Source organism: Mytilus galloprovincialis, chromosome 3 (assembly GCF_965363235.1).
Source record: "Mytilus galloprovincialis chromosome 3, xbMytGall1.hap1.1, whole genome shotgun sequence".
In the NCBI taxonomy this organism is placed as follows: Eukaryota; Metazoa; Mollusca; class Bivalvia; order Mytilida; family Mytilidae; genus Mytilus; species Mytilus galloprovincialis.
The window spans coordinates 79,683,087-79,702,230 of NC_134840.1; the positions used below are offsets into that span (position 1 = coordinate 79,683,087).

General features: G+C 33.3%; 1 protein-coding gene across 4 annotated transcripts; it reads left to right on the plus strand.

Moving 5' to 3' along the window:
• The first annotated feature begins 529 nt into the window (after positions 1-529).
• LOC143069063 (uncharacterized) lies at positions 530-8,334 on the plus strand. 4 transcript variants are annotated; one of them, XM_076243497.1, is made up of 7 exons: positions 551-1,181; positions 3,179-3,292; positions 3,953-4,075; positions 4,950-5,082; positions 5,868-5,963; positions 6,500-6,595; positions 7,426-8,334. In XM_076243497.1, exons 5-7 carry the CDS (start codon positions 5,877-5,879, stop codon positions 7,972-7,974), a joined length of 732 nt encoding a protein of 243 aa, XP_076099612.1. In that variant the 5' UTR covers positions 551-1,181; positions 3,179-3,292; positions 3,953-4,075; positions 4,950-5,082; positions 5,868-5,876; the 3' UTR covers positions 7,975-8,334. The 4 variants fall into 4 exon arrangements, 3 of the variants coding, with proteins under 3 accessions (XP_076099611.1, XP_076099610.1, XP_076099612.1); XR_012976319.1 differs by lacking the exon at positions 7,426-8,334 and having other exon boundaries at positions 530-1,181; positions 6,500-6,540; XM_076243495.1 differs by lacking the exon at positions 4,950-5,082 and having other exon boundaries at positions 547-1,181.
• Positions 8,335-19,144: the final 10,810 nt, after the last annotated feature.

Consider the following 19,144-nt stretch of genomic DNA (forward strand, 5'->3'; position numbering starts at 1 on the left):
ATTATCAACTTTGTCCTTCTTAATAATTAAGAACCCCTCACATTGAAATTATACTTCGTCAAGTTGGGAGTCTTGGAACAATTGATAGAATAAAAAATACTGGTACATGTACTTACTGCAAATAAATTTTAGGACATTTTGAAAGCCTACAAACAATAAATAAATAATGTTTGAATAATATAAATGTTATTGGTAATACAAATGCATGATAAAATTAAGAGGCTGTCCATTTGAAAACCAGGCAAGGGATGCATAAATGTTGGCACATTAAATTTTCTTAAAATTAGTTTTCTTGCATTAAATGCCCTTGTTATTAGATGCAACAAATAGTGTGTATTTGTTTTTTGGATGAAAGTTTGATATAGTCTAAAAATTTGGGAGGTTTTAGTACCTTGTTTTCCCCTTTATGTCCATTGTAAAAGTGCAATTTTTAAAATTGTTTTTTTTTTTTGTTCCACATTTATTTGAAATGTAAAAATTGTTTAAATATTTAGATAGATGTGTAATTAATACTCTTAAGCTAAAAAAAATATTGGGATCTACATTATTAGTGCTTATTTCTTTGTTTGAACCATATCATAAAACTAGTATCTGGATTACCTCCCTTTGAATACCAGTGGGAATATTTTCAATGAATATGTTATTTTGTCAATGAAATATTACAATGAATATTCTATCAATGATAATAAATTACAATATTGGGGAAAACACACAAAGACTGTGATAAAACTCTTTTTATTGAAAAAATGAATTAAAAAAAATATATTTGCTGCGGATTCATTTACTGCATTTGTATACAAGAAAAATGGAGGGAACAAATGACTTCTGCAGTTTCAGCAGGTTAGGAGACTGTTCTGGCCATATCATCCATTTTCTTGACTGCCAAAAAGATGTTGTTGCCCACCTTAGATATCTCAAAGTGTGCACTACAGGTGCAAATGTAAATGAGCAGGATCTAATACTGTATCGCGCCGGCTTATTTGATGTTGATGCAGCCTGCAGGCAATTACTACTTATTTGCAAAGCCCATAGAGATTCACTTGGGACTTATTGGAAAACAAACAGTTTGAAGTGTGCCTATCCAGTCCATACAACAAAGTGTAAAGGAGATAGGGCTATTGATTTTAAAACATCGAAAGAACTATTTTTCCTTTATCAATCCTTGATACCTGTTGGAAGTGGTAAGTTACATGTAATTCAGGTTGTGCCCTTTCCCTAATATGTGTCCATTACCGGTAGCCTGCCAAGCTTACAGAACAGGTACATGTACACATGTAGTATATATGTTAGACTCAAATCGAAGCCCAATTTAATTTTATATGTCATAATATAAAACAAGCATCCAAATCAACGTCTGATTTTTGGCTCCTCAAATCGACGTCCATTTTCGAGGAACTGCTTAATGACATTTTGCAGCCAATGACTTTATTTATGGCTTTTTTGTGTCTTTCGAAATATAAATAAAATACAGAAATAATTGCAGGATAAACATGATAAAGACAATAACTGCTAAAAGCTCGCATACACCTAGTTTCCTAGCATCGTACAAATACAACTGATTTTTAAAGACACTAAACAGTAATAGTCTATATATTATATGCAGTAAGGGAGCTACCGTTTGATTTTTAGGGGGGATGGGTTTAGGATGAAAAATTTTGTCCTGCATTTTTGTTTAGTTGTAATCTCAGTCCTGCCTTTTTATTTTTTACTATATTTGCATTGGTCCTGCATTTTTACAAGTTTCTCTTAATTTTTTTGCCGCCCAGTTGCTCATCTTGCATTTTTTTACTCAAAACTCCTGTCCTGTCTGTTTTTACCCAGAATTCCTATCCTACATGTACCTATAAATGTTTTTGTAGCAAATGTGCAAAGGACAAAATCGCACACAATACATATAAAATATACAAGTTTTCAATCAATAGGGCCTTTATTCCTGTTCTCCATCTTGACATTCACCCCACGGTCTTCAACATTGAAAGAATCATTGTACCCTACAAGATGGCCACTAGAATGAATAGGGTCCGCTGAAACAGTACTATTGATAAACATAACGATGTTCAGGTTCTTGCTCTCTGCCCACTGTGGCGTGCCTACTAGGATGATATGTGTGTACTGCATTTTTCAAGTCAAATGCACCAGGGATACAAGAAAAAATGCAGTGATTTTAAAAGAAATTACCCCAAAAACAAGCTTTGAAGCTACAAATGTTGGAAGCAGTCAATGAATTTCAAAACTTTTAATTACGGGCAGGTTTGCCGATGCCAAATAAAATAATGTGTGTGTTTCCTATTACATCTTTGAAAAAAATAGGGAAGGTAGCTGGTACATGTAGGAAGTGATTCTAGGAGGGAAATCCTTACTTTTAAAAACAGTGCTTATTGAAAAATGGCAAAACAAACTTTAAGGTACATGTAGGCTATTTTTAAGCTTAAATATAGGGAAGTAAAAAACACACATATTTTTTATTTGGCCTTACATTTGTACACATACATTGTATTTGTCAATTACAGTCATATATTTCCCAACAAAAGACCAATACATATAAAACGAAACAAAAATGATAGAAGGCACTTAGCACATTGACATATAATATATCAGGCACGGATCCAGATGGGGGTTCTGGGGGTTGGAACCCCCCTTTTTTTTGGACGATCAATGCATTTGAATGGGGACATATAGTTGGAACCCCCCCTTTGTCCTGGGTTAGGAACCCCCCCCCCCCCTTTTTAAAAGGGCTGGATCCGCCCCTGCATATCATTATCTATGATGAGTTTATTATATGTAAAAAATCATAGCAGTTTTAAAATGTACGAAATGACACAAAAAAAAACAAAAACGATGACTAGGTCAATATTTTGAAGAAATAAAAAAAATACTTAATAGCCGTAGGAGGTCAAATTTGTTTATCAAAGAAAAAATGCACAAGTTGCAGATAAATGAACTCGATCTTTTTGTCTGTTTATGATTATTCCATATTCTGATTACATGAATATCTTGACTGACTTGAAATTTCCCATCTGTCAGACCTGTTTTCTTTCCCTTAAGTAAAATTCTGAATATTTTAATCTGGATTTTACCAGGGCGTTTTTTTTTTATTGTATTTACTTCCAATAGAAATTTTTCCTTTGTTTATATTGGCCTTGTAAAATTTGTTTATCTTTTTTAAAAACATTTGGAGGAATATGTAAGCCATGTAGAACTTCTCACTCTCATGTGATTTCTACAAGGAGTCAAATGTACAGGACAACTTCATGTGGGGATGATACAGAATCAATAGAACTTGCAAATTTAGGTATGATATATATAAGTTGTTGTCTACTCTATATAATTTCTGTTATCCAGTGAACATAGTGAATCTGTAAATTTATGAAAAGCTTTAAGAAAAGCTTATGGTCTACGTCATAATTTCTGTTATCCAGTGGATCTGTAAATTTATGCAATCCTACGTAAATCTAACATTCGAAATTGAAGTCAACTCGAAGTTCAAATCTAAAAGTACAAAGAACAAAGCTGCGTTATCATCTATCTTTTCTGGTTCTTGCATCCGTCTGTCAGTTTGTCCGTCTGTCCCGGATCAGTTTGAATTATTTAGTCAAGGAAGTTTATTATGAAGTAAAAGTCACACTAACTTGAAACCTAGTCATGCTAGTACACACGTCCCTATAGCTAATGATAAGATTTTTAATCAAAATTTAAAGTTCGGACTAGAAGTTATATGTATTAACTCTACAATAAATTTGAACATTTAGATTAAATTTTGGCCACGCTTTGCTAATGCAGCTTTCACTTATTTTTTTTTATTTCTGCAGCATGATACTTTTATTTTATGAATTGTTTTGGTGTTTTTTAAGAAACTTTTTTATAATTCACTTTCTTCATGAATAATTTTAATGCCAGTCTTTTTCTTGATTTTTAATTTTAAAACTAAATATATACATTTTTTTTTTAACAGATATTTATCATGAAGATGATAAGGATGATTCATGCAATAACCATACAAGTACTAAAGATTATGAATATGCCACAGAAAAAGAGGAAAATTTCACAAGTGCCAGTCAGACTTCTGATTGTTCATGTAAGTAAATTAAGTAATACAGAAAACCAAAAAGTTTGTTTATGAGAAAGTTTGGGGACACTATGAATAAATGATTATGGTCCAAATAGCACAGTATGATACATTTACCGGAGATGAAAATTCCAAGAGACCAAACAGTCCTTTCAAGGGCTACCAAATTGTTTTAAAAAAAAATATCTGATATTGTTATTTTTAATCAACATTTTTTTTTTAAATATCTCTGATTTTAAATTGTTACCTCTCTTCACTGAATTACTAACAAAAGCACTATTGAAACAATTTGTCGGAAGTATATGATAAAGAGATTAATACATGACCTTTTCCATATCAGCCTGGGTATCATCCCTTGACCCATATTGGCACTCAACTAAAGTCTCAGGGTGATATGGGGGTCACTGGATGTTACCATGGCCGTTATAGAAAAGACCATGTATTAATCTATATATAAGAGCTATTGTCCTTAAAAAAGTTAAAAAATGACATTTTCTCTAGATGTTTACATTTGTAGCTAATTATATAATTTGCAGTGTAAATCATAATAGATAATTAAAAACTTTTTGTTTCACTCTTGGGTAAAAAAATGTTAATGAGATGTCTAATTTTTCCAGGTACGCAATTCAGGCATTATAGAGCCTCTATTAATATTGGTGGATCTAGGGGGAGGGTTCTGGGGGTTGGAACCCCCCCCCTTATTTGGGGGCGATCAATGCATTTAAATGGGGACATATAGTTGGGCCCCCCCCCCCTTTGTCCTTGGTTGGGAACCCCCCTTTTTAAAATGACTGGATCCGCCCCTGATTAATATTTATTGCAGAAATAACTGGTAAAATACCCAACAGAATAAAATATTCATATACATGTATTTATTTTTCAGCTTATTTTTTTCCAACTCAAAGTACTGCCACGTTGATCAGCAGCCATGAAGAATGGGAACCTGAAATGTCTTGCTTAGAGAAAGTCAATGCTGTCATCAAACTTGTTTCTGATGGCTCTTTTCCACTATTGAGGTAATGTTATTTTTTGAAAATTTTTTGGTCGTACATTGGTATCACGTCGTCATAGTCGTTGTCTTCTGAAGACATTTCGTTTTCGCATTCTAACTTTAGTAAAAGAAAATAAAAATCTAAAAAAAGAAAGGTTGGGATTGATTTTGGGTGTTTTGGTCCCAACAGTTTAGAAATTAGGGGCCAAAAAGGCCTTCCTTTTGTGGTCATAAACCTTGTGTTAAAATTTCATAGATTTCTATTCACTTTTACTAAAGTTAGAGTGCAAAAACTAAAAGTATTCGGACGACGACGCCAACGTGATACCAATATACCACCAAAAAATTTTTAATTTTTGCGGTCGTATAAAAACCAAGTACAAATGTAAATAACTGTTTTTTTAATATCAAATATACAATTGGCAAGGCTGATGGTAAATTGAAAGGCCCAAGTAAAAAATTGTATAAAAACAAAATATAGTTATGACAACTTTGAGGCAAATTTTTTGCCTTAGGTGCACTGTCTTCTCCTTTTCTAGAAACATTCTCAAGTTTAACATGGTATTACACTGTTATGCCTGTTATTTTTTACCCTTGAAATAAATTCACAAAAAAAAAAAAATTTTAAAGAAAAAAAAACCTGACCCTAATTTTTGAACAGATGTAAAAGGCAGCACAGAAACTTTTTCTTTTTGTTGAAGAACACACTAATGAATTCATATTGGATAAGAAGTGTACAATGTTATAACTTTAAAATTACTACAACTTAAGTTTGTATTATTAATATTTTTTTACTTGACTATATTGTAGATACTGGAAATGCCAAAAGTTACTAGAAAAGGAAAGAGTAAAATAAGACCAAGAAAGAGCCTTAAGAGGAAGCACAGTGAAACGAATAATGAAAAGGTTTTCATTTTTTTTCTTAATTTTATGATGTACAATATGAATAAATGAATAAGAAGATGTGGTATGAATGCCAATGAGACAACTCTCCATTTAATACACAATGTAGGTAAAGTAAGCTAGGAGTTTTACCAAATCAGCTGTAAAGGGCCCCAAAATGGCCAGTAAAAACTCTTCAAGCCAGAAAAACAACAACCTTATTATAACGTATACAAAATATAAATGAAAACTACACCAACACACGAAAACAACAGACTGAATTAGAAAAGGTTTATATAAAATGCAGCAAATTTGTATGTTTTAAGTTCATCTCCCTTTTGGACTCCTCAAATGTACATTTTACATGAATGTTGAACTAAGTAATAATATATAAGCTTTAAAAGTCCAAAGCTTGCTCAAAGATCCTTAAACTTACTAAGTTAAATTTTACATGTTTAAAACTGAGTTATGTAAAATCGACTTTCTTATCTGTTATCACCTATATTAATTTTAGATAACAACATTGGAAATATGTGTTTATGATTAGTATATTTTTACAGGAAAGAAATGAAACAGGAGATGCTGAAGACAATATAGAGGAAATAAATGAGCAGAACACAGAAGAAAATGCTGCTAGTCATGACCAGATGAATGAGGTAACAGATACATACAATGTATATTCTTTTATTGTTAACATCACTATCCTTTCATCTTGCAAAAGAAATTAAGGATGGACCAATCTTTCTAGACTTTGACAATATTGTTCATAGATATAAGAAGATGTGATGTGAGTGCCAATGAGACAACTCTCCATCCAAATAACAATTTAAAAAGTAAACCATTATAGGTCAATGTACGGCCTTCAACATGAAGCCTTGGCTCACACCAAACAACAAGTTATAAAGGGCCCCAAAATTACTAGTGTAAAACCATTCAAACGGGAAAACCAAAGGTCTAATGTTTGTTTAGGTTTTGTTAATGTCCTGTGTTGTTAGTGTCTTTATACCCAAAAAAAAACAAGTTTTTAGGGATATATATAGGAATCACCCTGTCGTCCCTCCATCCGTCTGTCCATCATGTCTCATAAGTGCAACTCTTCCTTAATATTGATGAAACTTCAAACAGTTGTAGTACACAACCAAAGGATGTGGAAAAAGGAAAATATTTCTGGATGGAACTATTTCAAGGGAGATAATTGAATTTACTTAGTTAAATATACATCTAGCAATAAATGGCAACAAGCTTGTTAGCGCAACTACTCCTAAAAAGGTTAATACTGATGAAACTTTACCCAGTTGTTGTACACAACCTGTAGATATGCACGAAGGAGGATATTTCTGGTCTGATTTTTTTCAAGGGAGATGATTGAAATTACTTAAGTTTTAATACCCACAAATTCGTTCACAGTATACATGTATGCATGATATAGTGATTCAATTCTGCTGTTTTTCACTTCTTTTATACAAATGTAATTTTTCTTTTGCAGACTGATGACTATACTTGTGGTGAATGTGGTCTAACATTTGTTAGTCTACATGAATATAACATTCACCAGGACATTGGAAGTCATAATATCAGGCACGCTGATCGAGTAAAAACTTTTTGGAGTAGTAAATGCACTAATATAAAAGAGTCAATGACAAGTGTTTTTTCAAAAGCAACTGATGATCAGACACCACAGACTAAAACACAATGTTCACTACATTCAGGATGGTCATTGAAAGGAAGAAGAATGAATAAGAGATTTAGCATAGCTGTAAAAGACTATTTACTTAATTTATTTATGGAAGGTGAACAAACTGGCCGAAAATATACTCCAACAGAGGCTTCCAAAAAAATAAGAGCAGTCAGGGATGAAAATGGGAATAGGCTTTTTTCACCAGAAGAATGGCTGAGCTCACAACAAGTACAGGGTTTATTTTCCAGATTTGTCAATCAATCTGGAAAAATTCCTAAAGAGGAATCTGATGATGAATTAAATGATGCTATTATAGAAATTACTCGTCAGGAAAATGAACTTGAACTAATTCATTGAGCTGAGAGGGCTATGCTGTTCCGGTTTTTTTTAGCCTTACAGGAATGTGATCCCACCAAATTTTTTGTTCTTTTTATTAAAGAATATGATAATCTGTTAGCTCTATATGGTACATTTCCAATATTTACCATGGATGGAATTCCAGAAGACTTCAAAAATGGCTGATTTTGGCAAAATGAACAATTGGCGTTTTGGATGTCCTTATTAGGTGTTTTTTTTCCTTTGTCAATATATTGATTATAACAAGTAATTTATGGAATAAAGACACTAAGGTGGATATTATCTTGTATCAATATAGTTAAGCTCTTCAAATTGTGATTAAGAAGAAATGTTGAATTGAAAATGTAGTAAAAATCAGTTTTTCTTGGCTGTTTCAAAGGCCAAAATGATGATGCTCGTGTTGCCATGGCAACCGTGCACAATTTTTTTCCCCGACATTTTTTTTTTTTCATTCCATGTCTTTAATAGACTTCATGTAAAGTTTCATCGAAATCTGAGTCCCATGATGTGCCAACCATTGCCTGAGTTTTCCTTGGACAGCCTCTTAAGTTAACTCATCTTGAAAGCACCCCTTAAAATATATTCTCAACGTCCTGGATTTTAAAAGGTGTAAATTGTATAGCATGAACATTTTCAATAAGCATTGTATATAATTTTTATGACATTTCGTTGACGCTAAGTTTATAAGAGAACAGAAACAAAGAAATACAGCATTTGTTTTCCATTTGTTAAAGGGCATAACTAAAGGTTAAATTGCCACCACCAAAATTCAAACTTGATCTGTATTCAGTGGTAATAACCATTGAGCATACGTTTTATAAGATTTCGAAGAGGCAAACCAAAGTTAGACAACAGAAAACAACTCTTACATTGGGACGTACGGATAGTCGTACAGACGCACAATGGTAAAACGTAATGCTCCCTCTGCTATAAAAATGCTAAGGAAAGTTGTGGTATAGTTATGTCTGGAAAAGGTGGATGGATTTGCCCATTCGATTATACTTACAAGGTGGGGACTAAAACAATAATAGACATATGAAGGTTTCGTCCCAGGTCCCTCCAATGAAGGAAATTACCAGTCCCTTAGCCAAAAATAAATAGCTTGTGGTATGTGATGTGTTTGTAGGTTAACACTGGGACTATTATACCAAGTAATATATTAGTCGCAGGTTAATATAAGTTATTTATAATATGTATGCTCTTTCATTTTATCGTTGGAATGCATACTATTTGTAAATAACATAGGAATGCTAGCTTGACCTTTCAGAGCGTATAACTTACGTCCAGATATATTTTAGTTAGCTGTATCGACTAATCTGTTGAATGTGTAAGAAGTATTGAGGAAAGTTTGTCGTCAGTTTAAAACGTCAAACGCTTGATTGCAGACGGCAGTAAACAAAGAGGGTCGTGTGGATGTCATATATTGCACTTTTTCAAATCGTTAGCATGTATCAAACTTATCATTGGTGCTCAACAGCATGTCAATTAACAAATAAATGAGTACAATTATAAAACAAACTATCCTATATTGTCCTGAATTGTTTTGTTTATTATTTAAAATAACATATTTCCTGAATTCATACTTACGGGTCTCTTCTAAACAGAGTGGTCTCCACTTTGTTTACATTATCTCGGGTAAAATGGACGGATAATACAAATATGAAGCGCAGAAGAGAGGGAGGAATATTTTAATGTTCTGATTGTAATTATGAGACAGAAAAACAAAACTACTTAACGCGTCACTTAGATTCTGATAGGCACAAAAGAGTTTCTGTTTTTATACGACCGCAAAAATTTAAAAATTTTTGGTCGTATATTGGTATCACGTTGGCGTCGTCTGCGTCGTCGGCGTCGTCGTCCGAATACTTTTAGTTTTTTGCACTCTAACTTTAGTAAAAGTGAATAGAAATCTATGAAATTTTAACACAAGGTTTATAACCACAAAAGGAAGGTTGGGATTGATTTTGGGAGTTTTGGTCCCAACATTTTAGGAATTAGAGGCCAAAAAGGGCCCAAATAAGCATTTTCTTGGTTTTTGCACTATAACTTTAGTTTAAGTAAATAGAAATCTATGAAATTTTGACACAAGGTTTATGACCACAAAAGGAAGGTTGGGATTGATTTTGGGCTGCTCTTCTTGCCAACTTTTTTCATTATTTATATGAGGCTGACTTTATACAACAGCTTCTAAGGAAGAAAAAAAATAATTAAACATTATCAATTAACTTTGCTTTCCACATTAAAGAATTTTATGACTTTGTGGAACGCATCTATCCCATCGAACTTGAAATAAAAGATACACTAGATACAGTAATGCTGCCTTATATCATGACCATAAGTAGGTTACAAACAAGAATTTACGACAAAAGTATTTATCTCTCAGGTAGTATAATTTGATTTCCTTGATATAGAGTTGTTGTTCACAATGCTGCTAATAAACAAACAGTTCAAGGTGGCGATGTTCATAATAATCTCATCGGTTAACGTTTTGATCCAATCACAAGTTGGATGACTTATAGAATATCTGCTTTACAGATGACGACTGATATGTTCCAATTGTCGTTTCCGGTATCTGATCCTGTTTTATCTAACATTTAAAATTCAGGGGTGGGGATCTTGACAGTTTACATGATAATAGCACATTCTCAAGTTGAATGGGGTGGGGATTATCCCTAGGGACTTCCCTTTAATTTCATTTGTCTTGTTTTATTGTCCCCTACAAGAATATATATGGTTTAGGGGTGGGGATCCTTAAACGATTTTTTCTGATAGATGATTTGATTGCATAGTTAGGTTATAATGTTTTATCTTTTATTTTGCAGAGAGCTGAAGTAAGTGTGATGAAGCTGGTATGTATTCATTTGATTTGTTGTTGAAAAATGTCTAGTCATGTTTTAGTATTTCATTTTTTCTCTCAATCCTACATGGATGACAATGACACTTATGAAATTGATTGCAAGGTCAATTTCTGGATACAACTATTTGAATACTTGAGATGCTTTAGGACAAAAAGGGACACAATCATAGCTAATATCTATCCTTTTTGTAAATAAATAAAATAGTTTTATTTGTATTATTTTACTAGCATTCAAAATAGCAGCTTTAAGAACTAAAAATTCATAATTTCAAACTTTATACCGTCCCTTTGATGTCCTCATTATCCATGGTAAAGGTACCTTATTCTTCATAGTCTTTGTGACTAGATCAAAATTAATCATGTCATAGGGATCAATGTAATCGTCATCTAGTGTTTATTTAAAACTGAATTAGTTATTCATTTTAGCTTATTTTCCAGACATGGGCAGTTCAAATTCTTGCTCTGCGTCATTCCTTTCCCCCTTTAATTTGTGCCCACTGAGTGAAGGATTCTAGTGTTATTCTCAAACAAATACTTTATACTGGGTAAAGGTTCAAATTCCTTAATAGAAAGGCCTTCACTCATGATATACAGCTGATCTTGCAAAGATTCCTGTGTTAATCTAGTTTACTTTTTACTGTATTCATTAAGGAAAAACCCTTCTCACAGCCGCTAGTAGATGTAGAAATAGTAAATAACTAATTAACTAGCTTCTCAATAGCTGATTGTGTTGGACTTTCATCTTCAACTAAAGTAGGACAAGCACCAAGTACTGCACCCTCATTTTCCTCTATGGTAGCTTTGTTTAGATAATTTAGATCGCAAGACGACGCGAGTTTCTTCTACATAAGACTCATCAATGACGCTCAGATCAAAATAGTTATAAAGCCAAGTTGAAGAGCATTGAGGACCCAAAATTCCAAAAAGTTGTGCCAAATACGGCTAAGTAAATCTAGTCCTGGGATAAGAAAATCCTTAGTTTTTCGAAAAATTCAAAGTTTTGTAACGGGGACAGACTAAAAATTTCTTTTACTTATTTTTATTTCCCCAAATGTTTTGTTTGCTTCATCAAATTTCTCTACAAATTGTGTAGGATATTTTCCAGAACCATTTTTCAATCGAGTTAGATGGATGACAGCTGTTTCGATGCGATCGTTTAATTCAATTACTAAATAATCATCAATTTGTAAAGTACGGGCCAGCTTGACTACAATGGATGAGTAGTCCATTACGAAATGTAGAAACTTGAAGAAATTTGACAGATGTAATTACAATGTCAGACCCTTTTCGAACGACACAATTTCTTCCTATGTGACGTCAGCCACGCGAAGCATTTAATATGCTTTTAATTTGATAGATGCTTTTGTGCTTTTTTGTAAAATTGTTTCTTTTAAAAGTGTAACACATTGATGACTGCTGAACCCATATTTTGACTATTTTATTTATAATGTCTGTTTTGTTAGTAAGTCTTGTGTGGACAAAATGCACTTCTGGCGTATTAAATTTTTAAACTGGTTGCCTTTTGTTAGCTATTATTAGTGTGTTCCTTGTCAATTATGTTCTATTTATTTATATTGTAGTCCTGTAATGTGTTGTCATTTTAATGTTATATTTCACATGGTCATAAAAGAGGGAGGTTTGGCATGCCACAAAACCAAGTTCAACCCACCATTTTTTCCTTTAAAAATGTCCTGTACCAAGTCAGAAGTATGGCCATTGTTATGTTATAGTTCGTTTCTGTGTGTGTTACATTTTAACGTTGTGTCGTTTGTTTTCTCTTATTTTTGAGTGTGAATTCACATTACTACTTATCTATCCCAAATTCATGTATTTGGTTTTGATGTTATATTTGTTATTCTCATAGGATTTTGTCTAATACTTAGTCCGTTTCTGTGTGTGTTACATTTTAGTGTTGTGTCGTTGTTCTATTTCCTCTTATATTTAATGCGTTTCCCTCAGTTTTAGTTTGTTACCCCGATTTTGTTTTTTGTCCATGGATTTATGAGTTTTGAACAGCGGTATACTACTGTTGTCTTTATTGTTCACGCATCAATTTAAATATAACGGAATCTGATGAGAACTTGTCGTACAAGTGAGAGGTTTAGCGCTATAAAACCAGGTTCAATCCACCATTTTCTACATTTAAAAATGCCTGTAGCAACTCAGGAATATGACAGTTGTTGTCCATTCGTTTTTGATGTGTTTTGTCATTAGATTTTGCCATGTTATTAGGGACTTTCCGATTGAATTTTCCTCGAAGTTCAGTATTTTTGTGATTTAACTTTTTGCATCATCAGCATGGGATCCATCAATACCATTGTGCACTAAATGACTTTCACTTATCTCATAATTTGAAAGCATTGCTTTTACCTTGATTGAAAACCAGCGTGAAAACCAGCGTAATTGTTTTATATCACCAAAGTGCAAAAGAATTTGATCGAGAATCTCACTTATTTCTGTAAGTTCACGTCTGCGAGAATAATAGTAGAACTTGAATACCCTTTCAATGTGGTTTTAAATGTTGACATGTATGGAATAGTTTTATTCGCATCAAGAATTGCAAATTCAACTTTGTGAGCAATACATTGAATACAAATTGCTTGCGGTACCCCATCTTTCTATCTTTTGAAGACACCAGATTTATTACCAAAATTAACAGAAGCTCCGTCAAAATTACTACAAATAAGTTTAGGTCCTGGGGTATCTTGACGGATCTTTTCCTCAGTTAGGCTGACAATTTTAAGAGCATTAAACATTGCATTGAAATTCGATTCTGCTGTAGATGATTCTAAGGATGTAAGATTAATCATTTTAGTGGTGGGCATACACTGGTCAACATACCGGGGAAAGACTATTTCCTGTTCAATAACGGACCTGTCAGTACTAACATATGGTACTGCATGTAAACTTGAGACAACTTGTGATCATATAGCTGGGATATCCATTTAAGAAACAGTTTACATCCCTCAATGTTGAAATACTGTTCTCCTATATCAACCTAATTTTTTCTGCAATTTTAAAATAAATTCATAGTCGAAAAAAGCTTCCCTTTTTCCTAAAACTATAAGCTGTGTTAAATAAAATCGTGTATCGTTTTAACTGTTCTGATCTTAATTTTTGCTTCAGAACACAGACCTGAAGTTTTATCAAAGTGTGGATCCGTTTCTTTTAGCCTCTTGTTTTTGGCACGATACATACTGGGAAGTGGTTTCATGATTTTTGAAGGGGTCAAATTAATAGTTTTTTGTCCCCCGAAACAGGGCACTTCCCCTTTCACTGTGTGTGGGATACTTGACACAAAAAGTGCACTCCATAAGACCTGTTGTCTCATCGAAATTAAGCCAAGGAGGATAAACTTTCAATAGGGGCAAAAAATAACGTTTTATTTTGCCGATCATATTTCTGGTCTTTGATGAGATCCTATCTTTTTTCGGCTGGGTTTCATCAGTCAGCACCGATGTTTCACCTGTTTCATCGGGTTTTCTTTTAGAAGAGGTCACCCCAAAACGAAAAGACTCATACCGTTTAATAGTAGTCATGTTTGTCAATTAATAATATATTCTCAAAATTCGCGGTATCTCGTACATCGACCGGTCACGTGACTACATTCCAAATTATGTTGTGAAAAATTTAGCAAACTTAGGTTTCCTCTCAGAAAATTCAAAAATTTGTAGAATATTTTTATACAAAATTTATTCAAAATGCTTCCGATTTTATTTAATCTGTAAAATACGTCGAGACTAGCGAAATACCGATGAGAAGGTCCGAACCAGAAAATGGGAGGCCACGGACCTCGAACCACGGCTAATTTGAACCCCTGTTAATATTTAAGGTCAACTTTGCCTATACCCTCTTGTATGTATGCATTTTATTTCTGTTCGATGGTCTAAAGAAATTCTTGTTATCTGTATTTCAGACCGTCATCTTATGAAAGTTGATCTATATAATGCTGAATAAATTGTCTTCAAAATGCAGCTGAATAAATTCGAATAATAATAAACATCTAATAGGATGAAACAAATATTTTTGAACAGCGGTATACTATTGTTGCCTTTACTTAACAGTTAGAGTAGTCTCTCGTTTGTTAGTAATTCTAATAAGAAAGTGGAATTATATGTAGACTCAAATAAATCAAATGTGATCATTTGAACTATAAAAAGTAAAATCACAAAAATACTGAACTCCGAGGAAAATTCGAAACTTCAAACGAATGGATAATAACTGTCACATTCCTGACTTAGTACAAACATATTCTTAAGTACAAAAATTGGTGGATTGAACCTGGTTTTAAAGCTAGCTAAACCTCTTAATTGTATGACAGTCGCATCAAATTCAATTAATTGACAACGATGCGTGAACCAGACATCAAACAGTCATAATAAGTAAAAATGTCATTATAAGGGTAAATTCGTCAAATTTTATAATAATCTTAATTAAAATAAAAACAAACAAAAATTAAACACTTAAGAACTAAAACGCATATATCAAATTTAACAACTTCATTATTGGCTTACTTATTATTAGCTCACCTGGACACAGGGCCAAGTGAGCTTTTCCCATCACTTGGCGTCCGGCGTCGTCGTCCGTCGTCGTCGTTAACTTTTACAAAAATCTTCTCCTCTGAAACTACCGGGCCAAATTAAACCAAACTTGGCCACAATCATCATTGGGGTATCTAGTTTAAAAATGTGTCCGGTGACCCGGCCAACAAACCAAGATGGCCACCATGGCTAAAAATAGAACATAGGGGTAAAATGCAGTTTTTGGCTTATAACTCAAAATCCAAAGCATTTAGAGAAAATCTGACATGAAGTAAAATTGTTTATCAGGTCAAGATCTATCTGCCCTGAAATTTTCAGATAAATCGGACAACTCGATGTTGGGTTGCTGCACCTGAATTGGTAATTTTAAGGAAATTTTGCTGTTTTTGGTTATTATCTTGAATATTATTATAGATAGAGATAAACTGTAAACAGAAATTATGTTCAGCAAAGTGAGATTTACAAATAAGTCAACATGACCGAAATGGTCAATTGACCCCCTAAGGAGTTATTGTCCTTAACAGTCAATTTTTAATAATATTCCACTGATACTACTGGGCCAAGTTCATTATAGATAGAGATAATTGTAAGCAGCAAGAATGTTCAGTAAAGTAAGATGTACAAACACATCACCATCATCAAAACACAATTTTGTGATGAATCCATTTGCGTCCTTTGTTTAATATTCACATAGACCAAGATAAGCGACACAGGTGCTTTAGAGCCTCTAGTTGTATTTTATTTTTATATGTTAAAGAGTAAAATAACAGAAATACTGAACTCGAGGATATTTCAAAACGGAAAGTCCCTAATCAAATGGCAAAATCAAATGAAAAAACACATCAAACGAACGGACAACTGTCATATTCCTGACTTGGTACATGCATTTTCAAATGTAGAAAATGGTGGATTGATCCTGGTTTTATAGCGATAAACTTCTCACTCGTACGACAATCGCATCAAATTCAATGATATATTGACTAAGAGGCGTGAACATCATGTCACAAATAGGGGTAAAACCACGAGGGGGTGGGGGGGTGGGGTAACTTCCTATTATTTGGTATACGGGGATGTGCCAAAAATATGGGTCATAATTTTGCGAGATTATATATAAAAATGACCCTCCTTTTTAATGACATCCAATTTGTCTCCTGATTTGATCTTCAATAAAGTTTTGACGTCATTTAATCTATGACGTCAATGCTTAAGTACACAAACAAAGATCAATATGGAGTTCGGAATTCAGTTTGTTGAACCTATCCAAGCAGTATTCATTGACGAGGATTGCTGTTTATATGAATTAAGACAAATCATTGTTGAAGATGGATTGAAAGTGCCGGATTTTTTCAATTTTGTGTCAAAGCAAGAAAGAATTATTTCAAGAAAGCAAGGAAAACACTTAAAGGTCACGCCTGTCAGTGACAGTGAAAAAATAAAAGTTGTGGCAACTTTAGACTAACACTACAGAGGTGATGAACTAAGCAATTCTACTTAATTTATAGAAAATCTTCCCCAAACTCTACATTAAAAAATTGTTATCCAGGTGAGTGTCCAGGTGTCACCTCAAGGTCTTTAACACAGTGGAAACCCACATCATGAAGCAAGCACCGACGGTACTATAAATAAGTAACACCGTACAATTTCGGCGCACTCCTACATAGTAGGATGGCTAATGCGCTAAATACACCCACACCCACTTAAACATGCAGTTAATCCAACAATCCATGCGTATATATAACAATAAAATATATGTGCACCAAACGATGTCAATTCATATATAAAAACTTAAGGGTAGCTGGTAGCACAGGAGGCAGAAAAAATAGAAACCATTCCAATATTCCCCTAACAATGTGTACAAAAAGGAGTAAAAGACAGTGTAATGGTAAAATGGCAAAACCGATGGGACAACAGTGATAAAGGAAGAAGATATTACTCCTTTCAACAAAATGTAAAAAACACACTTCTAAAAGACAAACCTTCAACTGAAATGTATCGGATATCAACAAGTTTAAGAACAGGATATTATAATTTAAACTCGTACAAATCAATAATATGCCCAGCACTCAACGACAAATGCAGCTGTGGACAAATAGAAACAGTTGACCATTATCTATTGTATTGTGATAATTATGAGGAGGCTAGAGAGAAACTCCGCTCTGCACTCTACTTCATTACATCAAAACTAACACTTGAATCAGAAGTATTATTAGCATCAACAGAAAATGGAAATTATAAACATCATATAGAAGATATTCAACATTTGTTAGGGGTCTTTATTAAAGATACTGGAAGGTTCACAAAATAGATAGTTAAGGTTTTATATATATATAATTGAGAATGGAAATATGTATCTCAAGCCCAGTAGTCAGCACTTTTTGTGTTGACATGAATTATCATTGATATTGTTATATTTACAAATTAACTGTTTACAAAACTTTGAATTTTTTGAAATAAGGCTTTTCTACCTCAGGCATAGATTACCTTAGGTGTATTTGGCAACACTTTTAGGAATTTTGGATCTCAATGCTCTTCAACTTTGTACTTTATTTGGCTTTTTTGACTTTTTTGGATTCGAGCGTCACTGATGAGTCTTTTGTAGATGAAACGCGCGTCTGGCGTATATTAAAATTTAGTCCTGGTATCTATGATGAGTTTATTTATAAGCGTTAATTATTTATTGATTGATTTTTATTTTTTTTATTTTATTTTTTTAATTTAATTTTTCTCTGCAGTGCCACATCATAAATAAAAACGTACTAATGTGTTTTCTACAATAGCGACATAAAACTACCAGAATGATCTTAATACGGAGAGATTATAGTGATATTGACACTCACTAAAGACTGAATTATGAGTGATGATGAGTTAGTGCTTATATAAGCATGGGTTATATTTTAAATATTGTATATAAGTATAGGTCATTCTTTCTTAAATATTTATAAAACTATAGGTACTAAATTTCAGTGACTGTTATATTAAAATGGGTACGTTTTTGAGGCAAAAATGGCACCCCCCCCCCCCCCCGTGGGTAAAACAACAACACGAACCCCACAAAAAACTGGAGGTGATTTCAAATGCTGCACCCGTCGTGTTGCTCTTGTTATTATAAAGCCGGTAAAAAGTCTAATTCGGTAGATCACATTCTGTATAACGGATAATCCATAACGGTCAACCAAATGGTGATGGCGTCCATTATAGTAGTATCTCTTTTGTCGTAAAATTTTGGTTTCAATCGACCCTAATAGTCAATTTCTAAATATAAGTCCTAATCTAGAGATGCCAGTTTAGCGTTATTTGGCCGCCATTTTGTTTTCCGGTGACTGATATCACTGGAAAATGACCATTGTTGTTGTCAGATTTCCTCCTTTTGCTAATCTTTTATCTTTCCAATGTAGCATTTCTTTTTGTTATAAATTATTTTTATTTCTATTACTATCTTTGTTTCTACTGAACATCGTTTCGTTTTTATTTTATCGAGTCGAAAGAAAACCTACGTGAACGACTTTTTGAACTGCGCGGCACGGTTTTTTTCTGGGGATGTCTAGTTTGGTGTCAAAAATAAATATGTTCCTGACGTCATACGTTTATATAATTATTATCCAATGAAAGCGGAGAGTCCCATCTACTGCGAAATCGAGGTCGCTTTCCGGTTCCTGTTTACGCTTACCAGCAAAAGAATTTGACAAAACTTCAAAGATAATTTTCAAGTAGAAATATTGATATTTTTTGGAAACGACTACGATTTTTAAATTCCTCGATGGCATTTTACTCT